Source organism: Phyllostomus hastatus, unplaced genomic scaffold (genome assembly GCF_019186645.2).
Source record: "Phyllostomus hastatus isolate PE091 unplaced genomic scaffold, TTU_PhHast_1.1 phas_scaffold_129, whole genome shotgun sequence".
Classification (NCBI taxonomy): domain Eukaryota; kingdom Metazoa; phylum Chordata; class Mammalia; order Chiroptera; family Phyllostomidae; genus Phyllostomus; species Phyllostomus hastatus.
In genome coordinates this window covers 5,885,454-5,902,524 of record NW_025334009.1, presented here as the reverse complement: position 1 = coordinate 5,902,524, position 17,071 = coordinate 5,885,454, and the positions used below count along the sequence as shown (strand labels likewise).

At 55.7% G+C, this 17,071-nt stretch overlaps 1 protein-coding gene across 3 annotated transcripts in view; it reads left to right on the top strand.

Moving 5' to 3' along the window:
• The window catches only part of KLHL18 (kelch like family member 18), a 48,153-nt gene that overhangs the window by 25,123 nt on the left and 5,959 nt on the right, over positions 1-17,071 (top strand). For 2 of the 3 annotated variants that reach the window (XM_045856842.1, XM_045856844.1), the window contains exons 2-7: positions 2,111-2,241; positions 5,279-5,419; positions 7,757-7,955; positions 10,231-10,391; positions 11,620-11,756; positions 14,192-14,429. In XM_045856842.1, coding sequence (XP_045712798.1) covers positions 2,111-2,241; positions 5,279-5,419; positions 7,757-7,955; positions 10,231-10,391; positions 11,620-11,756; positions 14,192-14,429 — 1,007 coding nt within the window. The remainder of the gene's footprint in view (positions 1-2,110; positions 2,242-5,278; positions 5,420-7,756; positions 7,956-10,230; positions 10,392-11,619; positions 11,757-14,191; positions 14,430-17,071) is intronic. The other variant, XM_045856843.1, reaches the window with a different exon arrangement.

Here is a 17,071-nt window from a genome sequence, read left to right as displayed (position 1 = left end):
TAGATCTCATAATTTATGTGTCTTGGTCAGCTTCTCCACAAGCTTACCTAGTTGTGGAGAATAAGTTTAAAATGTGCACTTTACTAAAGTATACTTTTTAAAATGTTAAAAAAGTACAGGGAGTTGTAAACTGTTTTATCATCTCCAGGGAAAATAAATATTACACAAGAAATGAAATGTTACCATAGCATAACATCATGGCTTGGCTACAAATAATATTTACGTAAACCTAAGAATGTAACTCTTAATATTAATTTAACCAAAATTTGACATAATTATATTGAAAGATAAAGTGGAAGAGGAAAAAATTCTGACCCTCCATTATAAGAGTTAAGTAGGTGATGTAATAGTTATTTTATCTTTTGCTTCGTAACAAATTACCCCCAAAACTTAGTGACTTAAAATAACAAGTATGTATTCTTACCTCAGTTTCTGTGGGTCAGGAATTCGGAAGCAGTGTAGAGGTCGCAGCTGGTTGTGGTCCAGCATCCAGGCTTTGGGCTAAGGTCATCTGATGGCCTGCCGGTGCGGAGCTCCGTCCCCCTCACCCAGGTGGCTGCAGGAGGAGGCCTCAGTCCCCTTTCTCGTGGGCCTCGCCGCAGGAGGGTGCTGGTGCCTGGCTTTCCCGGGAGCAGGTGATACAGGAGAGACCATCAGAGGAATGCACGGTGCCTTCCAAGACCTGGCCTTGAATGTGACATACCGTCACCAGTGCTACGCTCCATCAGTCGCACAGACCCACCCTGAGACTTTGTGGGAGGGGACTGCACAAGGGTGTGAACACCAGGAGGCCGCTGGGTCACTGGGGGCTGTGTGGAGACCCACTATCACAAGTAACAACTAGAAGTGAAAACTTGAGAAGTGATACTATAGGCACATCGCTTAGAAAGGTTTTAGATAGGTAGAAGTAAATACCAGAAGAGGTTGCCCTGGGATCAGGAAACGGAACCAGAAACCGCTGGTTTTCATTATAATAAGCCTCATGGAACAACTTTAAGAAACACTCGTATGTGTTACTGTGATTTTATTCATTGTGAAGAACCCCCCAAGCACCCAGTAGTTTAATGACCCCAGCATCAGTAGTCGGGGGGCACGCGGATGGCGGGTGGTTCCAGGTGCTCGTGTAATCTGAGTCTGGGGAGGGTCCGTCGGAAGACTGGGTCTGTTTGGAAGATTGTGTGTGTGATTTTGAGACGATCATCAGGCAGTGAGACGGTGGTATTTGGTGAAAGAGGGGTAAAAAAAAGACAGTTATGCTTTTTCTGAAGAATAGACAGTTCTTAAGTGAAAATGTTTATTATGCATCTTGGAACTATCAGTGGCAAAGCTTATAAAGGGAATATCCTTTTGACAGTTGGAAAGGACTTTGTAGACCTCCTAAGGCTAAGGACGCGTCGGTGAGGGTGTGGCGCGGGTTGGAGAGTTTGTCTCCGACCCTGAGAGGGTCGTGGGCCTGCGCCCTGTGGGCCTTGCAGAGCACAGCCAGGCCCCGGCACCACCCCCAGCCAGCTGCTGCTGCTGCTGCCGGCATCTTCCTAAGAGGAACTCTGGGCTCCTTGGGGTCTGCCACAGCCCGGTTGGCACCCAGGGGCCCCCCAATTTCTGTGCCCACTATGCCAGCCCTGTCCTTGATCCCCACGTGTGCCCTTCTTCAAGTTTGGTCTCGTCTCTCCTCATCTTTTTCAGTCACTGTGTATTTACTCTTCTTGAGGAACCAACTATCAGGGGCCTCAAGGTTCCCGGCCAGTTTGTCTGTTTCATCTGCTTTCTAGTAGAACTGGGGTCGGGGTTCAGTGTTAGAGAAATCAGGTCCTGGAGCTGGCAGGGGAGTCGGGAGGGGTGCAGTGGAGACCGCCATGTAAGTAAAAACTGCCACTCACAACATTCAGGCTTACGTTTTTTAACCACTTGAAAATGTGTTGTTTGCCTTCTACTGTAGCTGAGTACATGGAATCAAACAGACTCGAGGGACCTCATGAGAAACCTCAGCTGTCACGCAGTGGGATGTCTTTGGTGCCACTCCAGGGCGGGTGGGTCCCACTGTGGGAGGGGCAGGGTGGATCTTCGTGTTTGCATTTCTCAGTATCTTTGTCTTTTACTTTGCCCACAGATCGGCGACCACAAGTTCAGTGCTCACCGGATCGTCTTAGCAGCCTCCATCCCGTACTTCCACGCGATGTTTACAAATGACATGATGGAGTGCAAGCAGGATGAGATCGTAATGCAAGGAATGGACCCCAGGTACAGACTCCTCCGTTAGGCTTACTGGCTGCTTCCAGGCCCGCGCTCTGCCTCGCGTCTGCTGCCCCTCGGGTCCCGCGGCAGGACGCGGCGTCTGTAGCACAGCCCCACACACGTGATGGATGAACCAGCGGAGCCTCGGCTGGCGGCCCGAGTCAGGGTTGAAATGAAATGAGGAGAGTTTGGTTATGTGCGCATTTAGTCAGAACTGAGTTCAGGATGTGATTCTTAGCTAAGACAGGTACAAGGGTGATGGCATATCAATCTCTGCAGTTTTCCGTGCTGGCCGTTTCAGCTGGCAAAATCTTTTCACTTTTTTTTTCTTTTAATCCTCGTCCGGGGATATGTTTACTGATTTTAGAGAGAGAAACATCAATCGGTTGTTCCCCATCTGCCCCCTGACCAGGGATCAAACCCACAACCTAGGTATGTGCCCTGACCAGGAATCACACCACCAGCTTTTTGGTGCACGGGAAGACGCTTCAACCAACTGAGCACTTGGCCAGGGAAAAGTCTGTTTTCAAATAAGCGTCTTCTCGTCAGTCCAGAGCAGAGTCTAATGCGTCCATTGGAATGCTGTGTAGTGACGGAAGTGTTCTCCTCCTGCTCCCCAGAATGGCGGCCACTAGTCCGCATGTCACCGTGAACGCTTGAGATGTGACCGGTGGGGCTGAGGAACTGAATTCTAAATTGTATTTCAGTTCAGTTCCCTTAAATGTTATTTTAAATAGCTAATGGCTGTTGTATGGGGCCACACGGGTCTAGAAGGGAGCAAAAACCATGCTTATTTGATGAATAAGAATACTGGAGCCCTTGCCCTGGCTGGTGTAGCTCAGTGAATTGAGTGTGGGCCTGCAAACCAAGGGGTTGCTGGTTCAATTCCCAGTCAGGGCACGTGCCTGGGTTGCAGGCCAGGCCCCCATGGCACATGAGAGGCAACCAAACATTGGTGTTTCCCTCCCTCTCTTTCTCCTTCTCTTCCCTTCTCTCTAAAAATAAAATCTTAAAAAAAAAAAAAAGAATACTGAAGCCCAAGGAGGTCAGGCTCAAAGACTATCCCAGCCAACTGTCTTTCATCCAAGACAGCCCTCCATAACAAAGAACAGCGTTGGCCTACATGTTGAAAATGCCAAGGTTGAGGGGTTCCTTCCTAGAGTAATTTTCAGGGCAGGAGGCAGTACCATAACCCCTGAAATCGCATCATTTAGGTGCCTGTTTGAAGTTGTTCTTATATCTAGAGTCACTTAGTCCTAGACACTCTTTGTGAAAATACCTTCCTGATTTCTATCTAACGACTTCATAGAAACATTCCATAGTATGCGTTTTTGGGTCTTAAGAGGAAAAAGACATGTTTATGTCAATCACTTAAAAGATTTTGCTGTAGCCCTGGATGGTGTTGCTCAGTGGACTGAGTGCCAGACAAAGGGTCGCTGGTTCGATTCCCAGTCAGGGCACACGCCTGGGTTGTGGGCCAGGTCAAGTGAGAGGCAACCACACATTGATGTTTTTCTCCCTCTCTTTCTTCCTCCCTTCCCCTGTGTCTAAAAATAAGTCAAATCATTAAAAAAAAAAAAAAGATTTTGCTGCAAATCTATGAATTAGGCTCTATGTTTATAATCTAGTCTGTATCAGGAGTTCCCTGCATACCTGCTCTGTGCCTAACAGTGTTCTGGGGTCTGGGAATGCAACAGCAAACATGACACAAGGTGACGCAGGGCAGTGACATTCTCGTCAGTGGAGAGGCAATAGACGAACCAGTGACTCTAAAACACCGGCCAGTGACCTCATCTGTTGCCTAATCTCACAGGGGTGAAACCCCCGGGAAAGGAGCTGGGAAGGTGACGCCCCAGTACGCGGAGGGGAGGTGCAGAACCCGCTGGAGGCCCAAGTCTCGGGCCAGGAAGCTGTAAGGACAGACACGGAAGGGCCTCAAGGGCAGTGCACACTGTCCTCTCCGAGGCCTGCGTCTGAGGGGGCCGTGCTAGTCCCCGTGCACACTGCAGGTGCCTCCTTTGACGGAGGCTGACCCAGCCCCCGTGATGGGTGCCGAGGCTGGCCCCGAGGTGTAGCACCTCTGTTAGCAGTGGGGGCCTGGCAGTAAACAGATACACCCATGCCCCTATGTCTGGGCAGGGAAAGTGGTGTCCGAAAAGGAAAGCAGAGTAAAGGCTAGCGAGTGATGGTGGCGGTCTGTGCCATGTCAGGGTGATCGGGGAGGCCTCTGTGATGAGGGGACTTTTGGGGCAAGACCTTCATTGGAGTGAGGGAGTGAGCCGTCTGGGGGAAGAGCCCCCCAAACAGAGGGAGCAGCCAGTGCAAAGGCCCTGAGGTGAGAGCGTGTTCGGCACGCTGGACTCGAGTCCAGAGTGAGGGCGGACAGAGTGGCAGTGGTCAGGACAGAGGACGGAGAGGAGCCAGCCGCGCACCGCCCTGCGGGCGGAACTTAGACTTCGTTCTCAGCGCCGTGGGAGGGAGAAAACACATTGGGAAGCCTATTCTGGAAATTTATCCCAAAGAAATAGTCATCCAAAACCAGTGTTTATCATGGCAGCAAGAAGGTAATAGCTGTTATGCCTAGCGATAAAGGAAATAAATACAGTATTTCAGCATATTTACATGTAGCCACCACTAAAACCAGTAAACGTGAAGGCAGTGTAGCAGTGGGGTAAAGGGCCTCATCGGTATCGTATACATAGTTGTACAGTTTATGCCTGCAGGCAAATAGGGGCTGAAAATGCACCTAGAAAAATGACCGCCATGGACCTGCTCAGTAGTGGTAGTGTGGGTAATTGCTTTTTCTTTTTAGAATTTTCTCCTAAGAGATAATTTGGGCAGTAAAGACAAGAAGTGGAGCGGGTCTGGCCACGGTGAAGTGGCTGTTCCATTCAGACGGGTCTGAAAGGGCATGGGGGTTTGAAACACATGGTCTGGAGTGGGGCCCGTGCACTCCCAGGGAGGAATGTCAGCTCACCTAGGGCCCCAGCCTCCGTGGCCAGCACCCACCTCTAAAGAGCGTCGTCTTCCCTCTTCCATCCAGTGCCCTGGAGGCTCTGATCAACTTCGCCTACAACGGCCACCTTGCCATCGATCAGCAGAACGTGCAGTCGCTGCTGATGGGGGCGAGCTTCCTGCAGCTGCAGAGCATCAAAGACGCCTGCTGCACGTTCCTCCGCGAACGGTGAGGAGCTGCGGGGCCCGGCCTGTGACGAGGGGGGGACCTGACCAGTTCATCTCTGGGGTCCCCGCCAGCTCGCTGAGCCCTGAGAGCACGCAGAGTTTCATGGAGGGTGGGAGCTGGGAAGGTACTCTGCAGAAATGACCTTTTTTTTTTTCTTTTCTTTTTTTAAATTGTTGTTCAAGTACAGTTTTCTGCCTTTTACTCCCATCCCAGCCCAGCCCCCCAGCCCTCCCCACCTCCCTCCCGTTTCCACCCCTCCCTTGTTTTTGTCCATGTGTCCTTTATACTTGTTCCTGCAAACCCTTCCCCTTTCCCCCTGAAATTCCCTCCCCTCTCCCCTCTGGTCACTGTCAGCTCGTTCTCTGTTTCAGAAATGACCTTTCCTGAAATCAGAGTCAGGCAGCGCTCGGTCGTTGGGGTGGGACCTCTAAGGAATGTGCCTTACGAAGCCCTGCCCAAGTTCTCCCTTGGCCTGCCCCGCCCGTCCCTCTTCCTCCGGTCCTCCGGTCCTCCGGTCCTCCGTCCAGGCTGACCAGCCGCTGGTTTAGCTGGCTGTTCTCACCGAGCTGATTTAGTCGGTGCTCCCTCAATGCCCCGCGGACATCTCTTCTTTGTTTAGATCCTTCGCCCTCCTCGTATTTCTTGATCTTTGTTTTCCCTTCAGCTCTTTAAGAGCCCACCCAAATTTTACCTCCTGGAATTCTCTGTCCCCCCGAGCTCCCTGGGAGCAGCCATGGCGTGCTCTTTTAGGGTCAGGACCACGGGTTTATCCCTACCTACATCCAGCTCTTGACAATGACCGTTTGACGACTGAGCAGATAAGAAGGACCTTCCTCCCCTTCAAGAGGCAAGCACAGCTCTTAGTCCTGAGGGAAAGGCTGCCTTTTCACCACTAGAGACCCGGACACGGACACGAGGGTCAGTGCTGCGCTGCGCACAGGCAGGGAGAAACCAGCACAGCGGGCGCACCAGCGTCTGTGCTCTCCCGGGCCTGGTCTCCACCCCAGTGGTCCGACCGCCAGGTCCCTCACCGGAAGACCGGCGTTCCTCTCGCCTCAGATCTGCCCTCCTGAGCCTCATCCCCTCTTAGAGCCGCCAACCTCTCCCCGTCTCACTGCACCAGTCCAGTTCACTTAGCAGCTCTGTGAGCCCTGCCTGCTGTCCACATCCTGCCCGAATGCAGCTCGTGGGCATCACTGGGCACCTCTGTGCGTGCAGCCAGTCTTAGTAGCCGTGGTAATGACGCCTGGCATGTGGGCGGGGGCGGGCTTCTGCTGGGTGCATGCTGAGTGGTTTCATCGTGAGGTAGGTGGTCCTGTTCCAGATTCTGCAAGTAGAATAGTCCCACAACCTGGCCTGACCGTGCCCTGGGATGCCGTCGGGTGCAGCTGGAGGGATGCACCTGGGAGTGTGGGGCGGACAGGGCCTCACCTACTCATTTGTGAGCTTCTTGGGACACAGACTGGGCTGGTCCACTCTGTGTTCCCTGGAGTTTGAAGAATGATGGAGCAAGGATTAAGTTGGCCACTCGCACAGGGGACAATAGCTCCACCTAGGGGCGTTGGAGGTCATCACTGTCAACACTGGATCCAGGCTCTGTTACAAAGTCGTGTCACCTCTAAGGTGCTTGGAAAAGGATGTTTAGACCAGTGCAGTTTTGTCATGCCCTAACCATACAGCCTTCTTAGCTGCTCCGAGCCTCACTTTTCCGTCCGAAAATGAGAGCAGTTGCTACTTGACAGTGTTGTTCCAGAGATCCCGGAGAGTGTGTGTAAAAGGCTGGCGACGTGCTCGACGCACTGAGGGAAAGAAATAAGTGATGGCTGCCTGGATGTTGTTTTGGGTGCTTCAGCCACCCGGAGAGCCTCCTCCTGTGTGGGAACAGAGCGCAGTGTAAGGGTCCCAGTGTTAGAGAAGTCGTTCTCCTCCGGGAGTAAGCGCTCGTTCTACAGCTTCGGCACCTTCCTGGTGACCGGAGGTGGACGCTCAACCGAGAACGTCAGCAGCCGAGGGACAGCAGACAGGCTTTCAGTGCGTGTTCTGCTTGTCTTCCCTCCCGAGAGCTGCCCCACCCAGCCGCACAGGACACCAGCCCAGGAGGCGGAGCCTCTGAGGGTCGTCTGTCTTCATTTAAATAATACCCTTGCAAGTGAGGTCCGAAAGACGCACCTCATTTACACTGGGAGTTTCTCCAAAGTTGAGGACAAAGTTTGTGTGTGTTTGCGGGGGGGGTTGTTGTTGTTCTGTGGCTTCACCCAGAGCCAGCCTGACCACGATTTGAAGATGACCTTTTTTCTTACTCTGAGGTTTTCTTTGCGTTCCTTCCTTATGCAAAAGGCTTCACCCCAAAAACTGCCTGGGCGTGCGGCAGTTCGCCGAGACGATGATGTGCGCCGTGCTGTACGACGCGGCCAACAGCTTCATCCACCAGCACTTCGTGGAGGTGTCCGTGTCGGAGGAGTTCCTGGCCCTGCCGTCGGAGGACGTGCTGGAGCTGGTGTCCCGGGACGAGCTGAACGTCAGGTCCGAGGAGCAGGTCTGTGGGGCGCGGGGCCGGGCCGCCGGTGACACGGGGCCTGCGGCTCTTTCCAGTGTTCCCTTTCTCTTCTCTCCATTGTTTTTTAACGAAACGAAGAGCATGACGTGCACGTAGTTGATGTTTATTGTTCCGGGTTTGTTTTATCATAGCAGGGGCGTTTTTCATGAAAACTTGATATGTTTTATTGTCTAAATATTATTCCATCGATTTTATCGACCCTGCTTTCTTCATTCTTGGGGGTGTGGCTTGTTTCCAGCATTTACCGTTAGAAATTACGTTGCATTAACCTAGAAATCAATACAGATAGCTTTTGGAAGAGTGTTTTTCTCAAGGAGAGCAGAGCCTTGGGGCAGTTGCCAGTGGGGAATGTGAAGTCAGGAGGGGCTTGTTTTGTTAAGATGAGAGAAATTACAGTGCAGTGTGGCTGCCGGTGGGAGTTTTCCGGAAGAGAGGGAAGAGTTGCTAACGTAGGAGAAAAGGGAGCAGCTTGGCTGGACGGATGTCCTGGGGGAGGACTAAGGGCCCATCTCGGGCGCCAGGGGAACGATTTGATAGGCACGCAGGGGGCGGGGAGGGAGCAGGGGGCGGGGAGGGAGATTCTGGTGGATTCCACTCACATTCTCGTCTGATTCGCGTCAGCTGAGGGTGAGGATGAGGGAGCGTTAGGGATTGAGGAGAGAGGACCAGGTGTGAACTGGGCCCCCGGGGGAGGGGAGAGCACTCGGATGAAGCCCCGGAAACGGAGGGCGCTGGAGAGGATGCAGGGCCCGATGAGGGGAGCCGTCGCAGAGTTGAAGCCGGGGGTCTGCCCGCTGCACGTTTTCTGTCGGCCACCTGGAGTGGGGCGGGTGCGGAGTAGGGGCGAGTGAGGTTACGGGAGGAAGACTTCCCCAGAAGAGGGACTGTTTTTACCAGCAAGTGTGAGGAAGGGAGATGAGGGCATGGCGTGGGAATTGAGGGCACCTGCCTTATACCCCACGTGGCCCATGGAGGGGAGACAGGTGAGCGCAGAGGCTAGGAGGGGGGGTATCTGGAGGGGAGGCTGGAGCGGGGAGCCATGTCCAAGGCTGACTGGCATCCATCACTGAGCTGTAAGGATTGGAGGTGGTGGTCAGGTGCTAGCACACTTAGAATTATGGAGGAGGCGAAGCTGTTGGCAAAGCCAGATGGGAGCGAGCACAGGGCCCGCTGAGGACAGAGAGAACATCTTCTCGGGTGGTCAGGAGAAGCTTAAGCAAGAGTGTAGCAGAGAGGCCCGGAGGGCGATCCTTTCTCTCCGACAAAGACGTGGTGTGGGCTGTCCGAAGAGAGCGGCGAATCCTTTGAGCGGAGAGCGGCGAGGGCTGGGCACGGAAGGGCGCCGGGTGCAGGGGTGAAAATGCGGGCGTGGCCCCGCAGGCACCGGAAGCGGCACCGGGAGCGCCCCCGCGGCAAGGCCTGCACCCAGGCGGTCCGCTGGGAAGTCTGACCAGAGCCTGTGGCAGAGCAGCTCGGGGCATTTGAGATCAGTCGCCCCGGCCTGTCCCGAAGCTGCGCCTCAGCGGGAGGAGCCCCAGGAGGCAAGCCGGCGGCATGTTAGTCCCAACTCAGCTCCTCGCCTTAGTGTCTGAAGAGCCGTCACCCCTGGACGAGAGCAGGCAGTGGAAAAGTGGACCATGAGCTCCGCTGCGTGGGCTCCCTTTCACCTTGCTCGCTCTCCCTGAGCGCAAGGAATGGGGCCCGGGCAGCTGGCGTCCATCAGAGTGATGCATCCGTAAGGGCTGGAGGGTTTTGGAGAGAGGTGTTCCTGTGACGAGAGCCGCTGAGGAAGGCTCCTTGGAGAACATGGATCTCGAGCCAGATCTTAAAGAAAGGGGGTGGGTTTCGATGAAGAGGCGATGAGGGGACATTCTAGGTGAAGGGGACAGTGTAAGCAGAGGAATGAGCCAGGCTGGTGGAGGGTAGTAGAGGGACTTTAGGAGTAGGGCACGGAAGCAGCAGAGAGGAAGGCAAACAGGGTTTTGGTTGTGAAGCAGAAAGGAATAAGGTGCCATTAACAGGGGTCGTAATGAGCTGTTACAGTCACCTGGGCTTGTGTTTCGAGATTGGGCCAAAGGGGGTAGCTGGGGGAGTGGAGAGAAAAGCATGGATTCAGGAGACGAAAGAGAAGGACGGGGTGACCCAGGGACTGCCTCGAGAGAGGGGGTGGGCGGGCTTTGGGTGGAGGGGCTTGGGGTTGTGGCCTCTGACTGGGGGGCGTTGCCGCCAGCGTGTCCACTCTTTGCCGCGGCAGGTCTTCGAAGCCGTGCTGGCCTGGGTCAGGTACGACCGGGAGCAGAGAGGGCCCTGCCTGCCCGAGCTGCTGTCCAACATCCGTCTGCCCCTCTGCCGGCCCCAGTTCCTGTCGGACCGGGTGCAGCAGGACGACCTGGTACGCTGCTGCCACAAATGCAGGTGAGCAGGGCTAGGCCCGCGCAGGATGCGGCCGCGGGTCTGGGCGGAGGAGAGAACCTGGCTGCTCGGGACGGGCAGGAGTGGAGGGTCCGTCTTAACTCACAGCACGCGGGTCGGTCTGCCTTCCAGCGAGAGCCCGGAGGAGCCCGGGTCTCAGACTTTGGGGAGAGAAATGTGCAATATGGGGGTACCGAGGCAGAACAGGCTCTCTCCCCTAAGCTATTTGAGGGTTTTGTGGCATCTCCATCCATTAAGCTGTTCATGAACACGCTGATGTCTGTGCTGGCTGCCCTGCCCCTGCCGACCCCAGCCGCTGACTTAGCGGTGACTTCCTGGGGCTCCTCACCCTCCCCCGTGAACGTTAGTCAGTGCCCAGTGCTCGGCCGGGTGCGGGCCAGCCACGGCAGTGATGGGCGGGCAGGGGGGCGTGGGCACCTGCACATGAAACTCAAACCCCACGTTGTCACTCAGTGACGACGTGGCCAGACAGCTCCCAAGATGGTAGCCCTACAGAGGGGTCATTGTAAAAGCAGAGCAGCAGAGAAAAGTGTTTATCCCCCTTCAAATGACTTGTCTCATGCACGGCCGGTTCCGGAGGCAGTCAGTGGCTCGGTGCAAGCAGAATGAAGGCGTGTGTCCGGTCAGGTGAGGTGTGGCGAGTTAGCTGGGACCCGTGGCACACAGCCTCACGGGTGCAGTGGAGGAGTTTGAACTTCCTTCTGTAGATGCCGGCTAGCCATCAAAGGCTCTTGCAGACAGGGCCTGGACTGTCTGTCGTGCGGAAGGTGGAGTGGAGGGCTGGGGCCGGGGGCAGGAAAATCTGCCAGCAGCAGTTGGCTTCTGGCACCATGGTCCTGGTGAGAGGTGGTTCGTGGCAGGGTGTGAGCCGCAGGGATAGAAAGGAAGAGGGGCGAAAGGACCCAGGCTCCTCCCCAGAGCCCACTGTTTCAGCCTCCTGCCGGCTCTGTGCCTGTTGGAAGGCAGCCACTCTGATTACACGTGCCAGGGCGGGCTCAGCTTGTCTTGCTCCCCTAGTTTTGAGTGTGTCTCAAGAGCTGTGTACGCTTTCTCCTGGGTTCAGCTGGGTTCTTTGAGACCAAACCTTCTGGAAGGCTTCTCTTCCCAGGCTCCCCCTGCAGTTGGAGGTGGGGGGGCCAGGCTTGGAACTGTAAGTGTGGCCCACGTGGGGAGGATACCTCCTGTCCTAGCATCTTGCCCCCTACTCCAGGGACCTGGTAGACGAAGCGAAGGACTATCACCTCATGCCGGAGCGCCGGCCCCACCTGCCGGCGTTCCGCACTCGGCCGCGCTGCTGCACGTCCATCGCCGGGCTCATCTACGCTGTGGGAGGCCTCAACTCCGCAGGTACCTTGCACTCCGCCCTCACAGAGCGCCGTCCTGGGCTCTGTGGGAGAGGAAGCCCCAGACCCCTAGCCTGGCCCTTCGTGTCCTCTCCTTGCGTGTCACCTCCCCGTCTCACATTTATGTCATTGTCCTGCAGTTAGAGCATGTCGGTGTTAATACCATCGAATCAGCATGGGAGCTAAAGAGGCCTTTAGAAACCCTTGTGGTCCAGCTCCCTTCCCTTACAGAAATCGGGGCCCAGAGAACTTCCTCCCTGCTCAGCAGGGTGGAGTTCGTTTTGGTTTTGGCAGAGCAAGGACTCCTGAGCCAGCACTCTTTAGTTTATTTACTTACTTTATAGAGAGAGGGAAGGGAGGGAGAAAGAGAAGGAGCGAAACATGGCTATGAGAGAGATACATCGATCAGTTGCTTCTCACACACCCCCAACTGGGACCTGGCCTGCAACCCAGCCTGGCACCCTGAGTAGGAATTGAACCAGTGACCTTTTGGTTCACAGGCCGGTGCTCAGTCCGCTGAGCCGCAGCAGCCAGGGCCAACACAGTTTCCCTGACATCACCTTGACTATCGGATGGGCTCCGCCCTGGATAGGATATAGTCAGAGACCCCGTTCTGTTACCAGGCAGATCACATTTGAACCTAAAGATTCCTGAGAGTTAGACTGAGAGAATGTCACCGTAAGAAGGATAATTCCCCAGCCCTGGCTGGTGTGGCTCAGTGGATTGAGTGCTGGACTGGGAGGCAAAGGGTTGCCAGTTCCATTCCCAGGCAGGGCCAGGTCCCCAGTAGGGGGCGTGTGAGAGGCAGCCACACCTGGATGATTCTCTCCCACTGTTTCTCCTTTCCCTTCTCTATGAAAATAAATAAAATCTTTTTTTTAAGAAGGATAATTCTCCAAACAGTGTCTGCCCCTGCCAGCAATACTTGTTACTCTTTACCTCCTAGCGCCCGTGATACACACACGAGTTAGAAGTCTGTGCGCTGTTGGCAGCTCTTGTATCACACGGTCAAGTTTTTGGGAAAGCTCCACGGGGCCCCGGCCGCCCTCCTCGCCAGGCACCACTGCAGGCCAGCAGAGACTTAGCAGAGAGGGCAGTGTGGACGCCTGAATCCCGGCAGTGCAGTGACTCCAGGAGTCATCACGTCCATTGTGGAGGCCAAGCCCTTCCACAGCGTCAGTTCAGCTGTTCGTGGGCGGTGGGGAATAGATGGGTGGCCGTGGCAGTCCTTTTGTTGTTGTTGTTGTTTTTAAGATTTTCTAAAATTTATTTTTAGGAAGAGGGAAAGTGGGGAGAAGGAAAGAGAGAGAAACATCAATGTGAGAACATTGACGTGGGACAGAAACATCAAAGGGTTGCCTCTTGCACGCGCCCCGACTGGGGACTGAACCCACAACCCAGGCATGTGCCCTGACCGGGAATTGAACTGGCAACTTTTCACTCTGTGGGACAGCACCCAACCAACCGAGCCACACTGGTCAGGGCGGCAGTTGTGTCTTTACTCGAAAGCTAACAAGAGGTGGGTACTAGTCTCCGCTGCTCATTAACCTAATGACCTGAGTCCTCGGCTAGTAACCTGTAGTGGGGCAGGTGCTAAGTGCCCCTGAGTGGAATCAAACAGGGAGGGGAAGTCTTTTTGATCCTCACAAGAACCTGATGAAAAGGTAGGGTGGAAATTATCATTCCTTGTTGCTATGACTACCGTTTACTGAACATTTAGTCTATTCGAGAACTGTGCTGGGTGATTTATGTAATGTATCGCTTAATCCTCATGGCAACTCTGCATAGAGATTATCTTCATTTCACCCCTAAGAGCAGAGGCTGGGGATACAAAGCAACTTCCTCAAAGTTGAGGGCCACCAAGTGAAAGTGGGCATTGGCACGCACACCCTGCCCTCTGGGCGTGCCTCCTGTGTTGGGGAAATAGTGTATCCACCTGCCTTGATCTTTGGCTTTAAACAGATGGAGACCCTCATTGCAACTTAAAATTGCCCTCTCTAGAAAGTAAATGTCACCCATCTGATTGTGATTTCACTTAAAGACTTAGGTTTAGAGCCCTGGCCTTTGTGGCTCAGTTAGTTGGAGTGTCATCCCACACGCGAAAGGCTGTGGGTTCAATCCCCAGTCCAGGTGCCGGCCGGTGCGATTCCCACTCCTGCTGCACAGGGGAGGTAACCAGTCAATGCTACTCTGTCTCTCACATCGATGTTTTCCTTTCTCCCTTCCTTCCTCGCGAAAAAAAGCAATGAAAAATAATGCCCTCAGGTGAGGGGTGGGGGAAAGCATTAGGTTCGAGGTTATTATGGCTGCAGTTTCTTAGTGGGCCCTTCCGACTTGAGGTCCTGTGGGAAGAGCTGTAGACTAGTTAAACTTTCCATATAATCAGTACCCAGCAGCTGTGATCTAAACGAGTGGTCTCATTTGTTTAAATTTGAGTAGCAAATTTTTATGCAGGTGACTCCCTGAACGTGGTGGAGGTGTTCGACCCCGTCGCCAATCGCTGGGAGAAGTGCCGGCCCATGACGACGGCCCGCAGCCGCGTCGGCGTGGCTGTGGTGAATGGGCTCCTCTACGCCATCGGGGGCTACGACGGCCAGCTGCGGCTGAGCACCGTGGAGGTCTACAACCCGGAGACGGACACTTGGACCAGAGTGGGGAGCATGAACAGCAAGAGAAGGTATTCTGGGAGCCCTTTGCGCAGTCCAGGGAGCGCACCCTGGGCATCTGGGGGTGCCGTCCCCGACCGGCAGGGGCGCGTAATAGAGTAAGACACGAGCTCTGCCCGGGAACCCCCTGCAGCCAGGCCAGCCACTGCTGGGCCCCCGGCTGGGAGCGAGCCCACGCCTGCTCACAGTGAAACTCCGGCCTTGTCCCGTGAGGAGCTCGGGGAGACAGGTCGTGGGCGGGTGGGGGTTGCGTTGTCATCGAAGCCCTGGGTATGGCTGAAAGTGTGCATGTGGAAGGTTCGATGGGGGAGAGGAGCTAGGCTGGACCCTCTGGGGGGCTGCAGAGAAGAGGGGGGTTAACGTTGGAACTCAAGAGTAAGCAGTGGTACGAGGAAATCCGAGGTGTATTTCTCTTCATACTTCATTTCGCCCCGGATCACTGCCAGGCACGTGCTTTCACTACCTGGGAGCATAGCACCATGGCAGTGTTCCTCACCGCAGGCCCATGCCGCGTTCCCCCACATGAGCACACGGGTGTTGGCGAGGTGGCCCTCCGTCACGGGTCTCTCACCGCATCCCTCCATCACAGCTTGCCTGCCCACGTGTCGTCAGTCAGGATTTCAGGACATCCCAGTGGTGCCCCATTTAACATTTTCAGTGCCGACGCGCCCGGCGGCATCTCTCCTGCTGTCAGACGTGTGTGGGGTCTTTACGCCGTGGGGCAGAGGGAGGCTTGGAGCCGGGGGGATGGGAGTGGACAGTGCTCCACGCCTCCACCCTCACGAGGCCGCACTAGATGAATCAGTGGTTTGACCTGGAACCCGGCGGTTCTCCTCTAGGGCTGGCGGAGGAGAGGGAGGCAGCCCGACCGCTTTTACATGCTGGGCGTCCCTGACCTGTGCCCACCCGTAGGGGGAAAGTGCCGTGAATTTTTTCCCCGAAAGGGGCAGTTTGAAAACTGCCAGACAGGTCGCCCTTTAAGGGCCCTGCTCAGTGTCTGCCTCGCCGACCTCTTTGGCCGCGCTGCGGGTCCTCCGCTTGTGAGGTCGTGTGACCACACAGAAAGGGGCGTGACTGCGGGCATGGCAAGGAGGAGGAGGAGGCGTGGGTGTGCAAGGCCTCGGCCGTGTAAGAGTGTCACGGCCGTGACACCCGTGTCCCACCTTCATGGGTGCCGGCACACGGCCTCCAGCCGGGAGGAAGTGCCTTTGTGCCCTGAGAGCAGGTCCACGGGGGCCGAGCTGGCTGGTGCGGGGGGAGGGGACGGCGTGTGTGAGACCGCCCGTCCCGCAGCGGCAGGCTGATGCTCTCACGCTCCTGGCCCCTCCGTCGCCACCCCGGGGCTCCCCCGCTGTGCTCCTCGGGGTGCTCTGCAGCTCTCCGGGGCCTCAGCCCACTTGCCGCTCCGGTGGCTGCCTTTTTTGCTCTGACTGCATCAGTCCTTCCTTGCCGGTCTGCTGTGGGCGCCGTCCTCGCTGTCGTGTCACGGGGTGCGGAGAGTCCTCTGGGAAGCGAGTCCTCCGGCGCTCGTCTCCCTCGCCCTGGTCAGCGCCCTGTTATTAGCAGCGCGGGCCCAGCTGCCTCTCATCCCGTTTAAATTGCAGGCTGCCCTAAAATGTTCTCGGTCGCTTCCCTCCCGACATCCCACACAGCTCTCTGTCCTGCCAGCTGGTGACAGGCTGCTCTCTGCCGCCGTTCCTTTCCTCTCCACCCTCCAGGAGGCTTCCAGGGAGCTTCTCCCCCCGCCCGCCCCCCCCCCCGCGGGTGACCCCGGTCCCCGCCGGCCAGCATGCCCCTCCCCTCCTCACCCTCGTCTTCACGGCTCAGTTGGTAGTTCATCGCCCACAGTTTTGTGGCACCTCGTAGTTTTCTCTCACATTTTTGTTGAACTTCCGTGTTGTTACTTGTGCCCACTTCTGGAATGATAGTCACAGGTCTAGGGACTCGGTGTCCTTCCCACCGTCCTTGCCTAGGGCAAGTCCTTCCTCCTCAGGGCGTCTGTCACCCTGTCACTCAAAGGGACATTGTGTGGATCAGGTTCACTCACCACATCCATTTGAGAGGTGGTAGTAAGGCTGGCACAGTGCGTTTTCCCGTTCGTCACACACCCAGATCGATTTACAATTCCTTCTCCAGCATTAGGTTTGAAAACTGAATCAGGCAGCGTGGCGTTCGTGTTTAACTTCCCCTGGGGCTGTGTGTGGAGCAGAAGGTTACAGGTTGCGCCAGACCCCTGGGTCTTGGGCATGAGGAGAGCTCAGTGGGGCTGGGCTCGTTGCAGCCTGAGCGCCTGTCTCGGGGCAGCCGGGGAGAGCAGCCCCGCCTCCCCGAGCCACCCGTCGTAGGCTGGTGCTGGTGGCGAGCAGCAGGCGTAGGGCGTCCGACACGTGCAGTACGCGCACAGCAGGAAGAGCTGTCCTGTCGCCCACTGCGGCAGGCTGGGCCACGCGGGGCCGTGTGTATGACAACAACACACTTGATCTTTGTAGCGGATCGAAGGGGCAAGCCACAGTAACACAGCAGCGTGTGTTGAGGGCCTGTACGTACAGAGCGTCACGCAGCACTCCCGGGATCACACTGAGGAGGTGTGGGGTCAGCAGAGGGTCGCTCTTGCTGGGGGATCAGGTGGCTCTTTGAGGAGAGGGGAGTTGGA